The 19,343-nt window shown below is 47.5% G+C and overlaps 7 protein-coding genes across 7 annotated transcripts; 2 read left to right on the top strand and 5 right to left on the bottom strand. All coding sequences in view use genetic code 12, as the record gives it.

The window, feature by feature from the left end:
• Positions 1-635: 635 nt before the first annotated feature.
• SAC1 (phosphatidylinositol-3-phosphatase) lies at positions 636-2,462 on the bottom strand (the record flags this gene model as incomplete). The annotated part of the gene is made up of 1 exon (XM_002619356.2): positions 636-2,462. One exon carries the CDS (start codon positions 2,460-2,462, stop codon positions 636-638), a length of 1,827 nt encoding a protein of 608 aa, XP_002619402.1.
• A 1,706-nt stretch (positions 2,463-4,168) lies between these two features.
• On the top strand, positions 4,169-6,358 carry DOA1 (Doa1p; the record flags this gene model as incomplete). Its single annotated transcript, XM_002619354.2, has 1 exon — positions 4,169-6,358. One exon carries the CDS (start codon positions 4,169-4,171, stop codon positions 6,356-6,358), a length of 2,190 nt encoding a protein of 729 aa, XP_002619400.2.
• A 691-nt stretch (positions 6,359-7,049) lies between these two features.
• Positions 7,050-7,370, bottom strand: FOB63_000531 (uncharacterized protein; the record flags this gene model as incomplete). The annotated part of the gene is made up of 1 exon (XM_002619353.2): positions 7,050-7,370. One exon carries the CDS (start codon positions 7,368-7,370, stop codon positions 7,050-7,052), a length of 321 nt encoding a protein of 106 aa, XP_002619399.2.
• A 1,716-nt stretch (positions 7,371-9,086) lies between these two features.
• Positions 9,087-10,727, top strand: FOB63_000530 (DUF4451 domain-containing protein; the record flags this gene model as incomplete). Its single annotated transcript, XM_002619352.2, has 1 exon — positions 9,087-10,727. The coding sequence occupies one exon, from the start codon at positions 9,087-9,089 to the stop codon at positions 10,725-10,727; it is 1,641 nt and encodes a 546-aa protein (XP_002619398.2).
• Positions 10,728-11,235: 508 nt separating this feature from the next.
• TRP3 (bifunctional anthranilate synthase/indole-3-glycerol-phosphate synthase) lies at positions 11,236-12,807 on the bottom strand (the record flags this gene model as incomplete). The annotated part of the gene is made up of 1 exon (XM_002619351.2): positions 11,236-12,807. One exon carries the CDS (start codon positions 12,805-12,807, stop codon positions 11,236-11,238), a length of 1,572 nt encoding a protein of 523 aa, XP_002619397.2.
• Positions 12,808-12,904: 97 nt separating this feature from the next.
• MCD4 (mannose-ethanolamine phosphotransferase) lies at positions 12,905-15,853 on the bottom strand (the record flags this gene model as incomplete). Its single annotated transcript, XM_002619350.1, has 1 exon — positions 12,905-15,853. One exon carries the CDS (start codon positions 15,851-15,853, stop codon positions 12,905-12,907), a length of 2,949 nt encoding a protein of 982 aa, XP_002619396.1.
• Positions 15,854-17,151: 1,298 nt separating this feature from the next.
• FOB63_000527 (uncharacterized protein) lies at positions 17,152-18,930 on the bottom strand (the record flags this gene model as incomplete). The annotated part of the gene is made up of 1 exon (XM_002619349.1): positions 17,152-18,930. One exon carries the CDS (start codon positions 18,928-18,930, stop codon positions 17,152-17,154), a length of 1,779 nt encoding a protein of 592 aa, XP_002619395.1.
• Positions 18,931-19,343: the final 413 nt, after the last annotated feature.

Here is a 19,343-nt window from a genome sequence, read left to right as displayed (position 1 = left end):
ATATTGAGAAAAAAGCCGAACAATAATGTGATTTCACTATAGCGTATTGTTTAGAGTGTGTCTACTAGGATGGAATTCTGAGGCAGCAGTTCAAGGTTATAGTTGTACTCTTTCAATCTTTGCTATTACTTTTTGTGAGAAAAGACTGATTATATGGTTCAAGAGATCATGAAAACTAGATGATTGAATTTTTCAGTTCTCTTGCCCAATATGAATGGCCAGCCAATAATGTGCCCATTGGATTGCCCATATTGGATCCACCATTGTTTGTATATTCAGAGCTAAATCGCAAGACAAAGATTGCAAAGCGAAAAGGCTCAGTAGAAATGTGAAAATACAACTTGCTCTAAACAAGACAACGATCGCTTCCCCCAGATTCTGCAAAAATACTTAGTACGAAGTTATTCTTCCACACGTCGATTCTTTTCTAACTCTAATTTCCATTATATTGAATGTCTTAGTCCAGATACGAGAACAACGTTTGATGGTACCAGAACCTCTTTGAATACTTGACAATGCATTTCGTAAGCATGATTCAGTTCATGTGCTACAGTGTCTTGGCCAAAAACAATATCCTATTCACATAGCAAAAATAGAAGCGAATCATCCATTCTATAACAAAGTCGTCCGTGGACCTAGTTGCGCTTCTTTGACGTCTTGAAGTTCTCGTGCTCCTCGTAGCGAGTCCCCACCAACTTCCCGTCGGCACTGAACTCCTCCGTGCGGCGCAAGTAGTCCAATGGCATCAACAGCGGCCAGTTGACAAACTGGTAGCCGTTCTTGGCAATGTACAGCGCATTGGCGCCGATAAAGTACAAGCAGCCACCAAGGAAGAGCAAGTTGCGCAAAGACAAGAGCGAGCCACGTGGATACATGATAAGCGCCACCGCCACCAAGACAGACGCACCAAGTAAGTACGGAAGCAACTGCACGTGCGGCGCTCTGCGGTCCACGAACGGGTTGGTGACGGCGTCCTGGTAAGGACGGTACATGCCCAAAAACAAGTCGTACGAGTCTTGCCGCTGGCCGTCGCGGTAGTTGTTCAAGTAGTAGCGGGTGATGGAGTTGACCAAGTCCTTGAGGGCGCCGATCTTGGTGCGCTTGCCAGTTCTGGTGTAGTCGGTCTTCAAGGCGCCGGTGCCGGAGTAGGCGCACGACACGGCATCGGCGTTGTCGGCCCAAAAGCTCTGGAAGAACAAGTTGAACTGCGGGTCAAGGCGCTCCCACGGCGACGTGGTGTGTTCGGGCAAGTAGCCCGCACGCTCCAACTGGTTCTGCAAGACCCACCGGCCCAACATGGACTGCACAACGTTGGTTCTGTCCAAGCAGTCCATACAGTTGGTGCGCACCACCTTCTGCTGGGTGTGTTTGACGGTTCCAGAGGCCATGTCGTAGTGGAAGTAGTTGTCGCTGGTGAAGCCAAGCTCGATCAAGTGCTCGATGAGAAGCTTGACGCGGTCCCAGCGCATCTTGCGGCACTCGTGGTGGAAATCAAAGTAGATGTAGTGCACGTGCAGCGCAAGCAGCAGCGGAAGCGTCTCAACGGCCTTCTGGTAGGCGTCCTTGACGGGCTTTTCGTAGCCGCTCTGGTTGACCAAGTTGACCAAGTAGTTCTCGCCGTACAACAGAACCTGCTCGGTGAAATGCTTCGCCGTGGCCTCCTGCGCAGGGCGAGACGACACGACAAGGTTGGGCTTGTAGCGCAAGTTGTTGATCTCGGACCAGTACACGGGCACAGAGCCGCGTGTCTGCAAAAAGGAGAAGATCTGCTTGTCTGCGGTCGTGAAGATCTGCTCGGTCTCGTTGAAGTTGGCCACGTTGCCGTCCTCGTCGATTCCGCGGCGGAAGTATCTTGTTCCAGCCCGCGTACAAGAGCGGCGTGTGATCAACGCAAACTCCAACGACTGGTGGCCCTTGAAATACGCCATGTGCAGCTTGAAGTAGCCGTAAATCACCGGCGTCACGAAACTGTCGGCGCCCGCAGCAACCAACTCCTCACACAAGTAGCGGTTCCACCAGAAACGGGCGTCACGCGCCGCCGGAGGGCTGGCAAACTGTCTCTGCAACGAATTGGTCACGTCAAAGCGGCCGTCCACGGAAAAGTACAACGTGGCCCGCGCCAAGTGCTCGTGCAACAACGCAAGATACTGGCTTTCCTCGTGGTCCTTCTTGGACACCGTGTCGTTTCCAAGCGGGTAGATCTTGTGCGACACCACACGTGCCACACTGTGGCCCATCACCGACCCGGTCACCTCGTGCTTGTCGGCGACAACAAGATACCTGTTGATTTTCAACTTGATGGTGCCCAAAATACACGATACGGCCGAAGTGGCGCCTGAGACGGCCTGGGGCGGCTGCTGCGCCGAAACTTCGACGCCGGCGCCGAGCGTGAGGTAGGTGCCCGTGGCCGGCGCGTGGAACACGTGGGAGCCGTCGGCGGCTATGGTGTGGGATAAGGTCATAAGGAAGAAGTAGTTGGCGGGTCAACGCACCCGTACCTCTGGCGAAGACGGTGGATGGTGCGAATGCAGATGAATATGAATGAGATATGATATGAGATATGAGATACGAAGGTATGAAGGTAGGAAGATATGAAAATATGAAAATGTGAAGGGATAAGGGATGAAAATGTGAAGGGATGAGATAAATATATGAAGATTTAAGTACAGATATAAATACATGAATACAAATATGAATATGAAGGTTGTTAGGAGGTACTGATGGAGAACCTGGAGGCCAGTTATGGTGCCTACCAAATAAGCCACGAAGCCTTAGATTACATAAGCTTCGCCGTATGAAGACTCGTACCCCTACTACGTCTAGACTGGCTTCCCTTGTTTTGGAAGCGAACCAAGAAGTTCGGACGCAATTATATGCAATCAGTGTGTTCCTAACAAGATATAAATATGAGATATGAAGATATAGATATGAATACGAGATAAGAATGTCTGAATATTTGAATACATGTGCGAGGCAGAATTGAATAAAAACGATGGAGACGTGGCAATTCGAATAGCCTATATTCCTTGGCAAATGCGTGTGCCTTCGATTATCAGTCAAAAGCTAACCTTCCGAAATGGTGGATTTCGTAGCTGATCATCTGGTAGAAAGTAGCCCTTTTTTCATTCTATGGTCACAGATCCGCTTCAATAATATTGTGAAAGGACATTCTCAACCATAGATTATGAATTTTCACCACATTTAGGACAAAGGTTCAGACACATGCAATGACATCAATAAAGTATCAACTTGACCTGTACTTATCTCTTGTACCTTGCTTGTACCTTCGCTTGTACCTTATCAAATGGAATCTGTGGTGTCTTTTGAAGATAACTGGCGACGACAAGACGAAATTAGCGAGTATGAAAAGGAAGCGACCCGATCTCATCTATTCAAAAAGTACTTCAAATTCAGAAGAATGTTTGTCTCCCTTCGCTTCATTCACTGCAATATTGTTTGTTGAACACGTACAAACTTGTACCTTATCCACTTGTACCATCACTTGTACCTTTATCTTCTCTGTACCGTTCTCTGTACCTTTACCTCCTCTGTGCCTTTACCTCCTCCACCCTTCCTTTATCGATGCTAACCGCGGTACCATTACCGATAGCAGGCTTTCTTACAGTCACTTGTATCTAGCACAGCACCAAATACGAAAGCATTTCAATGCTCATCTTTATATGCCCAATATCTTTGTCAGTCATTAGAATGCAATAATTGAAATATGATCCGACAACTTCCTGGACAGTCTCTTTAATAGAAGTCTCATGATCCAACCAAGTATGCCCCATAATTAAATGTTTGGTCAACCAGTCTTTATTGTGCGAAATGTCAATCTTGAAATTCAGAAACGCTTTCTTACTCTTTTCAGGACTAAAGCCCCAAATCAAATAAACCCATCTGCCCAACCAATCATTTACAAAATTAACGAATTTTTTTTTTCAGAACTATTCCTTCCACTTGGAGGCAAATGGAAGTGGCCTGCACAATGCCCCCAAGATCAACTCGCGCCTACACCTCCACATCTTCTATCCACTTCTACTAGTGTTACTTGCTGTCAAACCTTTTGCAGCCACCTGTCTATATAAAGCGAGCGATTTCCCCTAAAACGCAACAGTCGCAAAAACAAAAGAAGCAACAAAAACACAGCCTGCACACCTGCATCCACATGTACCGCTTACTGACCATTCTCTCCGGCCACGAGCTGGACGTGCGTGGCGTGGCCGCCCAGGGCGACTTGCTCGTTTCGTGCCTGCGGGACGGCACCGCCCGAGCATGGAATCTTGCCACAGGAACGCACGAGACGTTTTTCCGCTCCGCCAGCTTCATCAATAGCATTTCTTCTGTTCCCGAGTTGGGGTTGGTGGCCGTGGCGGGAAAAGACGCCGTGATCTACTTGTGCGAGCCGCACGAGCTGTATGCGAAAGTGGGCGACGATACAGGCCGCTTCCAGCTTGTCGGGCACACCAACAATGTCTGTTCCGTGCGGAGCGGGTTTGGAAAACTCGTCCTGCTGTCATGGGACAACACCGCCAAGGTGTGGGATTTGCAGCTGTTTGCGGTCGAGCACGACCTCGTTGGCCATGAGGCTGCAGTTTGGGATGCCATTTTCGTTGACTCCGACACTGTGCTCACGTGTTCGGCCGACCGTACTATCCGTCGCTGGCACCGCGGCACACAAGTGGCCACCTACACGGGCCACACCGACGTTGTGCGGCGACTTGCCCTTTTGCCCGGTGGCCGCTTTGTGTCGGCGTCAAATGACGGCCTGCTCAAAGTTTGGGACATGGAACTGGGCCACGTGCTCCATACGCTCCTGGGCCATGCTTCTTTCGTCTACGACGTGGCTGTAACTCCTCACGGGCTTGTGTCCCTGGGAGAGGACCGTACGGTGTGTCTTTGGGACGCGCTGGCCTGGACAGTGGCGCAAGCCATTTCGGTCCCGGGCATTCTGGCCTGGTGCGTTGCCGTATTACCCAATGGCGATGTGGCCGTTGGCACCTCTGACAGACACGTGTACGTGTTCACGGAGAGCGAAGAGAGACAAGCGCCGTTGCACGTGGCCGAAGCCTACGCCCAGCAAGTGAGTGCTGCAGCCATTCCAGAACAGGCTGTGAATCTTCTGCGCACAGACGTGCCTGGCATTGAACGGTTGCAACAGGCGGGCAAGCGCGAGGGTGAGACAGTGATGGTGCGCAGCAACACGGGTATCGTGGAAGCACACCAGTGGTCAGGTGGCCTGTGGGTGAAAATCGGCGATGTGGTGTCTGCAGCAGGTTCAGGAACAAAGCAGCAGTACAACGGCAAGGAGTATGATTACGTTTTCGATGTGGACGTGGCCGATGGCCAACCCCCGCTTAAATTGCCGTTCAATGCCACGGATAACCCTTACACTGCCGCAGAGAAGTTTTTGGCTGACAACGACTTGCCGGCGTCATATGCCGACGAGGTTGTGCGTTTTATTGCCAAGAACACAGAGGGTGTCGAAATTGGACAAACTGGGAACCCCAGTACGGGAGCGGACACTAGCGCTGGACCTAGTGTAGCTGCGTCTACATCTCCCGCTGCATCTGCTCCAGAAGCTTCTACTGTTCTCGTTACGTTTCCTGACTTTAAGCCAGAACAGCTTGTGCGCGGCTACTCCAAGCTTGCACTTCCTTCTGACCCTTCTGTGCCGTCAGCCTTGAACGACCTCGTCTCTCGCTCGGCCCTTCATCTCGTCGACAATGTTGTTCCGCAGATTTTGAGCTTGCCCGGAAACCAGAAGTTGTTGGGCTTGGATATGCTCCGTATATGTATCCCGCGTATCACTGTGGCGGACTTGATTCAGTCTACAGATACGGCAGAGAACATATTGAAAATGATGCTTGCTGCTCTTGACGATATCGCTGGCGAACCAACGCTAGTCATGATGGCTGCTCGTGTGCTGTGCAACGTGACTGCAAGTGTGCTTTTCGCCCAGCTTTTTTTAACCGATGAAGGCTCTTCCACTGTTTTCAACAGTTTTTTCGACGACTATGCCGCTCGCTTTGTGAAAGCTGTCAGTCTGCTTGAAGGCACACAATCTAACAAGCATTTCTCTAGCGCAGCAGTCTCTGCCAGTGCGTTTTTCTATAACCTTTCTGCCTACAGCATCAAAAACCGCATGGGTTCACAATCGTTACTGAAAATTGCGGAACTTTTGGATACAGTCGGCGAGCTTTTGGTTCGTGCGGACGCAGAGGCTGCCTACAGATTGTGTTTGACAGCAAGAAACTTGCGTCATGGTGGAGTGGAGCTTAAAAGTTGGTACTCTGTCTGTAAAGAGACGTATATGTCTGCGCGGTTTCAAGAGGAGTACGCAAGAATCGGCGTGTGAAGTGCTAGTCGAAGACCAATTCGTTAATGGAACAGGAACTGTACTTCGATAAACCAATCCTGACAAAGCAAGGCAGAGATGAATATAGATGATCTATATGCGAAGCTACTATGCATTTTCATTCGATCAGCAGAAGCTATTACACAAGATGTAAGCAAGTTCTAGTGCTCTTTACAAAAATCAGAACTCACCCAACATGATAAGGCCTCGTGGCCAATGTACAAATTGAACGATTTAATCTGAAATAGGGCTTATAATGAAATCCAGATATCTTCACTTACATGAATAAGCTTTATGAATATGCTCCATGAAGATGACAATAGCACAATGAAAATATTGGCTCTCTGAAGACGGAAGCAAGCTATTTACATTATTTACTTCACAATTCAGTAATGCATGAAATCGAGCCAAACTAAAATTCACCAATTTAGGCGAAATTGCAAGAAAACATTAGACTTCAGAAACTAAAACCTAATGACGTCGACTCTAGAACGGTCGGTTTGTCCATTTTCAGTAGCTTATAATCAGACAACACTTCATTACTTGATTACACCGACTTTTCTCAATCGTGTCATTACCCTAAAAACCTAATGAAGAGCCCAGGGAAAATCCTGACAGAAATCTCGCAAGAAAACTATCAAAAACTTTCGGGCATCCTAGTAGAAAATCGTGCTCCCGCTAGAATTTGAGCCTAGTAGAAAAGCTCTGGAACCTTCTGAACAAACTTGGCCAACTGGTTGGCCACATCCACATTCACGCCGTCCGAAAGCGGCAACACAGAATAAACGTTCACTTTGTAGTCGGAAACGCCCACTTTGCCAATGATCTCGTAAACTTTGCCCACCTCCAACTTATCGTTCGAATGGATGGACACATCTATAGCTCCTCCGGCATCAAGGCGTGCCGAGTCGGAAACGGCATCAAAAGACTCGACGCGGCCCACAACCCTAACAACGCGACCGGCAAAGTCTTTTATAGTGGAAGCATTCACTCTGATGCTGGCGGCGTCCATGTTGAAGATAAATGTTCAGTCAAGACGCGTCGCTGGTTACTATGTATGTACACCCGTACATCCAGAAACTTGGTGTGCAAGATTTCATGAGTTTTGCAGACTGGTTCAATACGAACTCATCAATCGAGATAATTCAAACAAAAAATTCAGACTAAATTGTTGTAATAGGAACCGAACCTAAAAGTAGGCACGAAAAATAGGAGAACTTCTTATTCGAGAGATTTTGTATTCTCAATTACGGAACCCTTAAGATCCAGATGTTAATTTTTGCTTTGTGAGGGACTCATTTTTTGTTTGATTTGAATCTTTGGTTTGAATCTCGGACTGGCTTAAATTTTGGTCTTCGTTTGATTTCAAAGCTAGACTGTATTTAGCTATAATTCAACCAAACAAGAAGTTTTGGACTTTCGGATACTTTTGAGGTATAAGAAAAGTGGGCCTAATTTCATTCTGTTTGCTCTTATATGTAAGTTCCCATTGTAGTTACGTTCCTTTACGAAGGCAGGACTTACATTCTGAGTTACCCTTCGAAGGACTTGATTTGTTAATTGAGGAACTGTCTGGTCACATTCCATCACTTGTGGTTCTAGCAATCCGTTGAGTTAATAACGTTTTTGATTTCAAGGATTGAACAAGACTTTTGTTATCTTTACGGAGTGACATTTATTGTAATATTGTAATATCATCACTAGATGTCATTTGCACCGTCTTGCTTTGGTGCAAATCGAGACATATATTCTCTTTCCGATATAAAGTATTTTCTAGCCTATATGCGGATTGAATGTTTCAAAAATCTTTCAAAAACACCACTGACCGATGTGGTGCAAAGTCAAACATGAGCATTCAGCAATGGTAATGCATCCAGTTCTATAGCCATTTTTTGCACTTCGAAAAAGTGGCTAAGTTCAATGCACTGATCCATGTGAGAGTCAGTTCTAGGTTCAGAAAATATGTCGGCTTCCGAGATATCTTTAGATCTTTACTGAGAGTGTCCGCATATCTAATAAACGTATTTCTGATATGGAACTGGACCTTTTTTCCTCAGGATCTCCAAACTTAACGGTAGATTTTGGATAGGGTTCTGTTCCCTCTCCAATGATTTGAACATTATTGAAACTCTCATAGTAATCATAGCTAAAAGCGTATCGGGATCTCGCACTAAAGATTGATACTGTTGACGTGCATACTTCCATGCATAAACGAAAACTATATGCACTCATATATGCGCGGAAGCGCAGACTACTTTTCGTTTGTGACTATGAAACAGACGCAAAATGTCCACAAATGGACCAACAGACCAGTAAAAGTGCCGATTTCAATGGCTTTTGGCTGTATTTGTTAACAAAGTTGAGCTTTAGAGCTCTAGGCACGTAGAGAGTATAAAAAGCCGCCTATCTTCCAAAAAATACACATCTGCTCCATCCAATCTGGCTGTTGAATTGAAGGCTAACTATATATTAAAAAATTACCGAGAGTTGCATTTTCTCACAACCATCTTCCCCAATCTTGCTTTATTCTAAGCCAATATCTAAGATTTAGTTTCCGAACTTAAAATTCCCTCTCTAGCTCCCACATCTCGCTAATATCTGGAAGATTTTCCAGCTAACAAAAAAGTACAGCTTTACTAGCAAGAAAGACAACATTTTCCATCCCAACTAAGAAAGTTCTTTTGCTTATTTATCTTGCTAACTACCAAACAATTTGCCTTTACTCGCTATGCAATCCGATTCTAATGAAGATTCTGATCTTTGGATGGATTTGGACCAAGTGTTTCTAAATTCCAATCCAGCGGTGCCTGAGAGAAAATCCAGTTTTGAAGCAGTAAAAACTGAATCTTCTCCTGCTACAGATTTCTTTACGCACGAAGATGCCGATTTTTCTGCCAATGATCACAACTTAATTGCTTTGGGATCTCACTTGAGACCATCTGGAAACGATGACAAAGACGCAGCTACAGGTTTCGCCCAAGAAGCTTTTTCCTCAACTAGTATTGAGGAGATCCACTTGGCTCTTCCAACGCGAGAAGCCGCATTGAGTCTTGAAGATAAATTTAGTTTTGGGGAAGCTGGTGTGAACTTTCCCGACCAAGACGGTTTTTTGGGTGTTTTGGAAACAGATGCTGGCTTCCATTTCCCCGAGCAAGAAGTAAGCTTGAGTTTCTCTACTGACGAAGAGTCCAGTATTTTCTCCAACAAAAGAAACTCGACCGACTTGGAAACTTTGGTTCCGAACATGGACGACTCTCCAATGAGAAATCCGCCCGTGGAAAAAGAGAAGAAGGTATGCCTGACTATGGAAGCTCTGAATTACAATGGTGAATACATCCCTACAGACTCTGTTCCACGTACCTTGGAGGTTGAAGTGTTTTTGGCCGAGCCGGTTCTTTCTTTGGGAAATATATCAGGCCAGCATGGACAAGTTCCTACATCGGTGGTTCCAAGAGACTTTTTCTCTTCGGCTTATGAATATGTTCCCACAGAGCTGGACTTCAGTCAGCCCCTGAGCTTTTTGGATCTGAACTTCAGTTGGGCCATGCCCGCTGAAAATAAAAGTGACAGTCTGAACTACACCTACAATGCTAGTGAACAGAGTTCACAAATACCGAAAAAGCGACAGTGTCCTACGCCTCCCCAAGAGACGGCCAAAGCAAAAGCCAGCGGAACCAAAAAGCCCAGAAAAAACACCGTCCCCAAGAGAATCTTCGACTACAGTCAAGTGAAGATCTTCTCACACATGGAAAGAGCACCCCAACTTCAGAACAATGCCCGTCTTCCCGACCCGGGAACAACCAATCATCAGATGCAGCTTGTGATCTTGCAAAACCAGAGTGGCTGCGTCATCAACCGGACCAGGTATGTGAGGAGCAATCTCGACCCACTTCGATATTTGCACCCAAACGTGATTTACGAAAAGAACGAACTTTTCGAAGCCAACAACCCGTATCAGCAAGAGTTCACCAGAGTGGAAATTGACCCAGAATCAGGTTTGCCCATCAATGAAACCAGAAGCGGGCTCTGTCCGTATTGTGAGGATCTTAGCTTTTACGAGTTGAAGAACTCCAGCTACGCCCAACACTTGAGCCACTCTCATGGGGTTTTCACCGACAACTTCTTGACTCCCAACCCGTTGCATATTGGCCACTATGCCGTTGCAAAGAGCACGAACTCGCCTCGAAAGACTACGGCCCGAGTTCGGTCGCACGAAGGTGTTGTTTGCCCCGCCTGTTACAAGGTGGTGGAGATCCGATGCTGGTCGTCGACTCTGGTGAAAAAGCCGCTTTCGAACTACTTGCGCCACTTCAAGGAGGAGCACCGGGTGGGGAAAAATAGAAGCACGTATTTCCGGGCACATGTCTAAGTCACTACATATGCGATTGTTCGCCAATAAAAGGAAAAAATAGAAGCGACGTAGAGTAGACATATTTGGTGCTTCAAGTTGCTTCAATTGCTATTAATTCCGAGTTAAATGTCATCAGCATCTTCGAATGTCTCAGATATCCATTGTAGAAAAAATTAAATCACGATAGAGTAATGAAGACGAACAATATCCACCGTTTTCATATTATTTTAGCTCGAAGTGCAAGGAAATACCAGAACAATCTGTTCTTGCTGAAAATAAGGGAAGAATATTTCCAGTCTCTTCGCCTGCTCAAACTCCAATGTGTGCTAGTTGCCATAGATTGCACAGTTAACTTATGGTTATGCTTGGTCTATAGCCATCTGACTGTGCACTTTGTATGGTTCACTTGCCCTATCTTGAAGAACCAAGATTTGCCCCAGCTACTTTGTTCTCGTGCTCTAAGCTCTACGTTAAGATTTCTTTTCTTCCTTCGTACTCTTAGATACGTCCAGCCTGTACTCCAATATTAAATGTGTATGAGCTCATGCAAAAATGCACCGGCCTCGCCTTTTTCCTCTGCTCTCATCAAACTCTCTCCAATCAAAAACCCATCCACATTGTCCTCGTACTTGTACTTTTTCACATCCTGAGAAGTGGTGATTCCCGAAAGAGCCAACACCAAAACGTCCCCTTCTCTGCCGCTGTTTTTCGCCTCGGAAACCAAAGAGCTTGTGGTGTTCAAGTCCACATCAAACGTCGTCAAGTTTCTGTTGTTGACTCCAATGACAAGTGGGTCTGCCTTGGAGTTGTTGTTTGTCAAAGCCAAAGCGACTTTCAACTCATCCGAGTCGTTGACTTCGACAAGGGGAACCATGCCCAACGACAAGGAGTATTCATACAAGGTCTGCAACAACTGGGCGTCTTTCAACATCTTCACAATCAACAACACAGAGTCTGCACCGGCCAAACGTGCCTCTAAGATCTGGTACTTGCTAAAAATAAACTCTTTCCTTAAAACGGCAGGCCGGTCCTTTTCGTTGGCAATCACTTGGCGAATCAAAGACATGTCGTCCACAGAACCTTTGAACCACTTGGGTTCGGTCAAGACGGAAATGGCAGAACATCCGTTGCGGGCATAAGTCAATGCTTGTTTTCCTGGATGCGCAGAGATGTTGATGTCTCCTTTAGATGGCGATGCTCTCTTGAACTCAGATAAGATGATGGTCTCGCCGCGGGATTTCGTCAGCGCAAGTCTTTGGTAGAAGTTCACAAGTGGAGGAGCCACGCCAAGATCCAACGACACTTGCAAATCCGCAAAGGACTTTCCAGGCTGCGCTTCGATGGCAGCATAGTCTTCAATCCGCTGCTTGTAAATGGTCTCTAGTATGTTTCCCTTGGGCTTGCTAGCCTGGCTTTCTTCCCAAGTACCTCCGTTCATTCTCAAGACATTTTCAATAAGCTCGTGCCCCGCCTCGGTCAAGATAGACTCCGGGTGAAACTGCACACCCTCGATTGTGTATTTTTTGTGTCTGACTCCCATGACAACCTCCGGATCCAGCTCTGTGGTTGCCGTAACTTCCAAGCAGTCGGGAATTTTGCCCTTGGTTCCGGCCAAAGAGTGGTATCTTGTAGCGGCCACACCTTGTGGGATCCCTGCAAATGCACCCTTTCCATCGTGCTTCACAGTGGACGTTTTGCCGTGGACAATTTCGCCGGCAAAAGTCACCTCTCCTCCGAAAACCTCAACCATACATTGTTGGCCCATGCAAACGCCGAAAATGGGGATTTTCCCCTTGAAATACTCAATGGCTCTTTTGGAAAGGCCCGAGTCTGTCGATGGGTGGCCTGGGCCCGGCGAAATGAACAAAAGATCGGGCTTTATAACGTTTTCAATTGTTTCAATGTCAATCTCATCGTTTCTATAAACATCGACTTTGGCGCAGAGCTCGGACTGACACAAGTACTGGTACAAATTCCAAGTAAACGAGTCGTAATTGTCGATCATCAACACATGTTTCGGGGTCTGGGACATGCTGAAGTTGTATGGGGCAAATTTTATTACAGATTGAGATTTGAGTACACCCATTTTCTGAGTCATGTGCCTGCATACACTGCAGATGGTCTTTTGTATATACGCTTAGTATACAAAAAAAAAAAAGAAAGAAAAGAATGGAATGTCTGATGTTCAGAGTAGGTTAGTTGTGTTTTCTTCTCCGGAGACGCGAGCTGATGGGGTTTTCGTCTGCCAAAATCTCGGATATTTTCGTGTCCTGGTCTTCGAACTTGACGCCTCGCAAGATCACTGTGCTCACAAGTTCTAAAATGAGCATGAACAAAGACGATAATATAGCCAAAACATAGTTCGAGATGGACACTCCAATATCGAGCCACGATCCTTCGGTTCTAACCAAGTAGAAAAAGTTGAGAGACAAAAAGTCTGACGTGGAAATGATCAACGTTGAGATGGTGAATTTTCTGATTTCCAACTGAGAGTTCATAATTCCAAAACACGTCGACAATAACACGTATGGGATAATCAACTTAAGCATAAGCAATGCCCCCATTGCAAATGGGTCAAAAATAGGCACTAATCGGTAGACCGAGTCCAAAGAGAAGGACGAGATCGATGCAACATTACCGATTCCGAAAAAGGCAAACTGTAAAAACAAAAAGCCAATGATAGACACGCGGATAGTTTGCAACCAGTAGCCTTGTGGTAGAGATTTCAGACTTTCTTTGCTTTCTTCAATTTCCTTTCTTGTGAACTTCAACAGTGTTTCGATCTGCAACCACTGCAACAAAACCAAAGAATAACTAACGTAAAAGAACAACTCAAATGAGATGGTCAAAATGACAAATGTAGGAATAAACGTCAAGAAAATAATCAAGAGCCGCAATTGGTAGTCTGAGCAAGCGTGCAATGCATGGAAGACTGGCAAAACCACCAACGAAACCACAAAAGTGACCCATCCTAAAACTTGAGAATACAATGGCAAGCCTGTACGTGCTTGCAATGAAACAACGGAGACATTTGTGGCAAATACCATTACTGGGATTGTGGCCAACTGTGCCACAACGAGTTTCTTCACCACTGCCGGAATATTCCGTTGGAAAACTTTGCCAGCACCAATAGTACCGACAATGAATGCAATGGCAGAGCTGACATTAATTTGCGCCAAGCTCTCGACCTTGACCACGTCCAAGTTTGTGAAAGTACACATGCAGATGCAGCTGACGAGCCAAGTGAGTTTTGTTTGAAGCGGCAACGGTTTCCGAACCATCCATGGATACAAGCCGGTCAAAACAAAGAGAAGCGAGAACATGTGTCTGTTGAAGAAACCATAGACAATGCTTTCATACATGCCAAGGAACGAGACAAGGGTAAAAGCCTTGGTTGGGGTTGAGATTCCGAAAAGGAACACACGCAAACCTTGGGCAAACAAACTGCGCTCGTTAAGAATGGTGTACCAAAAATATAATGGGAATGCAGCATACATGTAGTAATTGAATGGCGAGCGTTGGTAAAACAACAAGTAGTTCAACGCTGTGGCAAGGACGCCAAACAAAGCAAGTAGTGGTGTGGAGTGTGGTGGTTGAGTGAATGACTTCAAGATGAACAACTTCAAAAACACGTTAAGGGAGTAGCCGATCCAGCCGAAAAAGCCCAACGTGACAATGGACCGCAACAACACCCAGTTGTAAGTTTGCAAGTAGGTTAAGCCATCCAAAGCACATTTCATCAAGCTTTCCACGAGAGCTACAAGCTCTTCTTCGCGCTCAGGCGTTGGATCATGGCGGAATTCAGCAAGAAGGTGCTCGATTTGGCGCTTTTGCTCTGCCACGGGCCGCTCGACAAACGGGTCGTACGGCTTGTACCGGAACTGATGGCCATACACTTCGCTTTCCTTGACAATGTACTGTTCAACAATGGCCAAGGCGTTTTCGTATAGAGCGGCGATTTTGTCTTCGGCAGCACCCTCGATGTAGGCCAAAGGCAACTCACCAACGGAATTGGCTGGGTAGTTTGCGCCAATCAAGTAAGCCATCAACAGCGCAATGTCTGCCTGTTTCACGTCATGGCGAGCATACTGGTCCAAACCCCACGTGGCAAAGTACTCGTCTTCGTAACCCGCCACTTGTGGGTGCTGTTTTGCAAGCTGTTCCGGCAGCGCAAGCTCTGGTTTCCGGACGCCCGCACCCCATGCAATGAGAGGCGTCCGTGTGTTGTCTGGGTGGCCGTCGCCATGCGAACCAAAGTCCGACATGCCGTGGTCTGCGGTGAACACAAAAGCGGAGCTTTCGTCGCCGAAAAAGGCCTCGAGCCGAGGCACAAGATCGGCAAGCTTTTCGTCAATGTAGCGGATGTTGTCGTAGTACTCGGCCGAGTACGGTCTGTAGGCGTGGCCCGCGGTGTCGGGGCCCAACAAGTGCAAGAAGAAGACGTTGCCGTCGCGACGCAACTCGGCATCGAGCGTGGCGTTGGTTTGCGCCTGTTCCAAAAGCAGATCCACGTGGTTGAACACAAATGCATCGAGCTCGATCGAGCTCTGGGTGAAATCTTCAAACTCGTGGCCGTACATGCACACGTCGATGCGGCCAGGCACCACGCTGTCGCCGTAAGCGAACATGGGCAAGATGTCTGGCGACCCGAAGGAGTAGGTGTGGGTCAGCTGGTTGAAGAAGGAGTCGAAATCGACCGGGTTTTCTTTCCAGCCCTTGGTCACGGCGCTCACGTCCTCGTAGAAGCCGGCGATCATGGCAACGTGGCCCGGACGAGACTCGGTGGGCATCCGCGTGTTGGAAATGCCCCACGTGGCGTTGTTCTCCACAAGCAGCCGCAAATACGGTGCCAAGTACACGTCTTCGCCCGATTCCGGGTGATGCACGCGGCCAAACGTCTTGTCGGCGCGTAAGCCGTCGCCCACAATGAGAAAGAGGCGTTTGGCGGGCGCGTCTTGCGTGGCCTTGTGCTGGGCCATGCCGTGCACGAGCGGCGACACAAAGTAGATGTCGAAAATCAGCCAGAGGTAGAAAAAATGGAACGCCACGCCAAGCGCGACGAAAAGATGGCGGTGGAACATGGGGAAGAAGGAAAGACGGTTGGTGGTTTGGTGGTTATGCGCGAAAGTCGCGATACATGGCATTTAGTGGGTTGGAAAGGCTGAAAATCCGCTCGACAGATCATGAACGAGAGAATGAATAAATACGGCTGATAAAATAAATGGTCAACCAGATAAATGTGGCCAACCGAATATATGGGTCGACTACAAATGGGTCAGTCAGAATAAATGGGTCAACCATAATAAATGGGTCAACCATAATAAATGCCGTTTAACGTCAACTACATACCGACACATAATTACAATTCCATTGACGAGTAAATCATATATTATTCTTGTTCTGCCTCTTTTGTACGCTGTTTGAGACGTTCTTTAATGCGCTGTTTTACGTTCTTTGCGCTGTTTATACGTACTTTAATACATTCTTTAATGCGCTTTTAATCGTTCTTCAATGCGCTCTTATCTCTTATAATACGCTCTCATACACATCACGAATAGCATAAAAGTGATACAAAATTGAGAAGAACAGAGAAATCTTGGAATAAAGAAATTAAATCCTAACTTAGAAAAGGAAGACAATATGCATTTTAGTAGATAGTATATAGAATCAATTAAGAAAAGCTCTTCTAAATGCATGGCCCGTTGGTCATAATGTCGCCATCTTTCTATCCATTCAAACCATTCAGCATGAAGAAAATGAAAATTTAGAAATCCAAGTTACTCCTGATTTCATTGAATCGAATTTGGAAAAAAAAAATTGGCGCCTGCTGCTTGGCTTACATTACCAAACAAGTGTATTTGTGATTATTCTTCGGTCACGTACATACTCTCTATTTTCTAAGCTAAGAAACATGGGGCCATTTCTCCAAACAAAAGTTTCACTTCAATTTGTTTTCCCTAGTCGTGCAATTGTTTTTCAAAGCACCTGGCCATTTTCTCGAAGTTTATTTTACCTAAACAATCAGGTAGCACAGTGTTGCTTTGTCGGTTCTTGCTACTTCCTGTAATGATTGAACCACGATCCTAAAATTACGCTACTTATATGAGAAAGAGGTTCAAAAATAATACTTGTATGGAAAAACTGAATTATCTATTTAACATAGCATTCTAAAAGCAAACATTCATTTCTTACAACATAAACGGGAGCATCTAAGACGGATAGTTTGAAGACACCTTTAGATCTTTCAGGTTTAACCCGTTTACGGTATCCAAGAGAACAAGGGAAAGCACGGCTGGTCTACCAAGGCATTAAGCAGTCCGTTTCCCACCAGAGAAACAGCCAAATTTGTACATATGTCTACACCACGTATCCGTTCAATGTATTGTCCGTATCCTACCATCCCTAACATGCATCGTCAGTCTATTCATTGTCGAGCTTCCCATTATGCTCTGGCCTCGCTGTCTCGGCAGAATTGCCGTAGCGTCTCCTTGAACTCTTGTAGGACTCGCGTGTAGCTCTGAAGAAGAAGCACGTCGTTGAACAAACATGTCTGCAACACGTCCAAGCACGACGTGTCCGAGTATATCACGTTGTGATGGCGCTCGTCCTTTTCGAGCCTTCCCACCTGGTACTCAAGTACAGCCCTGCGGTAGCTGGAAAATGCCCTTTCATACTGTTGCATGCGTGTGACGTGAGCCTGCCATTGTTCTGGTGTTGCCCGCAGCACGTCGATCCGCGGTGGGGTTTCCAGAAAGACGAGTGCTCTTTCGTCCCGCGACGGCGACAAGTCCAGAACAGAAATGGTGCCGCCGCCAGACCGGAATCCCCTATTGACGGGAGTGAAAAGAGTCTGTGCACGGCTGCGCCCGTCCGTGTACTCTGCCTTTTCCACCTTTGCCCTCTTGGCCGACAGTCCTGGCGCACTGGACTTGCGAGCTTTGGGTGTTGTGGGCAACGTCTGTCGCATATCATCAAGATCGGTGTCAAGTCCCGACGCAAGCGAATCGCGGAGGTCGCCCAAGGCAAATTTGGTGCGCTTGGCGCCACGGGCGCCGTATGCGGGCGACTCAAACGCTTGTGTGGCCAGCCGCCGCGGCGAGCCCGAATCGGCGTGTTCAGGCCGCAGGTCGGCTGGCGAATTAGAGCTAGTACTTGCATTTTGGCCGGAGCTCCCACTTCCATTTTGGCCCGAGCTCGCACTATTTCCATCTTGAACGGAGTCTCCATTTGCAGAGGCGTTGTTGATGCCCTCAGCGGCGCTTTCCTCCTTGACGCCGCTCTGGAACGACGTTTCAGCCTCTTTTGCCGGCGGATGGGCATCGTGGAAGCTCTGCGGACTCTCGCCCGCATCTTCGCTCTCGCTTGCCTGCTCCTTGACGCCGCCATCACTTTCGCCGTCAACTTCGCTTTCGTTTGCGCTCTCTTCACTTTCCGCGCTCTCTTCACTCTCATCCTCCACCACTATAGGTTCTGCAGAGTCGTAGCCCCGGGTCAGACTCTCGCTTTCGCTGACCTCATACACAGGCGGGTTGTGTGCCTCCTGTTTCGCCTGCCAGTACCGGGACTGGTATGTCTCGCGACTTTGGGCCGCTTGTCTGGCCTGCCGGGCCTGTTCCTCCTGCTGGGCCTGTTCAGCCGCCTGCCGCCGCCGCCGGAGCTCGTCCTCGGCCTCCTGCCGGGCGCGCTCTTCTCGCTGCCGCCGTGCAAGCTCCTCGCGCTGCTGCTGCGCCTGCTCGACGTACTCGCGCCGCCGCCGCTCCAAGTCCTGCTGCATGCCCATCTGGGCCATGCGGGCGGCTGTCTGCGGGTCCGGCCGGCTGCGTGTGTAGGCGTCTGTGTACGCACGTGAGTTCTGTTTGTACCACCCAAAGTAACTCGAGTCGCTTGGCGGGTAGAAATGGCCAAAAGCGCTAGCAAAGCTGTGGAAGCCAGAGGCGCCGTTTTTCGAGTGTGGGAAGCCGGAGAAGCCCGAGCCGTCTCCTGCTGGGTCTGCAGAGCTGGGCTTGGCCTGGACCCCGTTTTTGGCGTCGTACTGCCGCCGCAGCGTGGCGTCTTTCAAAGTGTCGTATGCTTGTTGAATCGTGTGGAACCGCTCATTGTCGCTCGGGTTGCCCGTTTTGTCGGGATGAAACTGGAGCGCGAGTTTTTTGTAGCGGCGCTTGATGTCTTCAGCAGACGCCAGCGCCGCCACGCCAAGAACAGCGTAGAAGTCTTGGGGCATGTTTTGTGAAGATGCTAGAAGCGGGTCCTAAAAATGCGTGGTCACGTGAGCGCCTCCATTGCCTTTATTTATTGTTAGTGGCACCAAGAGGAATGAAGATGCCTGTTTGAAGGTGTTGGTGTTGGTTTTTGTGATTGAAAGTAATTGAAAGTAATTTGATGTTTTGGTCCGGCTTAAGTATTTTTTTGCCAGTCTTATCATCTGTGTATGATGCGATTTGTACAGTCGCATCTAGGATCACCACGATTAAGAAGCGACATGGAAATTATGAAATGGCTTATAAATTAAAGGAAAAAGAAAAAGGGGCGTGGATCTACAAGAAAATATTTGCTTTTTGATTCAATATTGGGTGATGTTCGAAGTTATCTTCTTCCGCCAGTTGATCTTTTCTTAGTTCGCAGTTTAGTATGGAT

The sequence above is a fragment of the Clavispora lusitaniae genome (genome assembly GCF_014636115.1).
Source record: "Clavispora lusitaniae strain FDAARGOS_655 chromosome Unknown tig00000003_pilon, whole genome shotgun sequence".
In the NCBI taxonomy this organism is placed as follows: Eukaryota; Fungi; Ascomycota; class Pichiomycetes; order Serinales; family Metschnikowiaceae; genus Clavispora; species Clavispora lusitaniae.
Note: the sequence above shows the minus strand (reverse complement) of the source record. Positions and strands in the feature narration are given on the sequence as shown.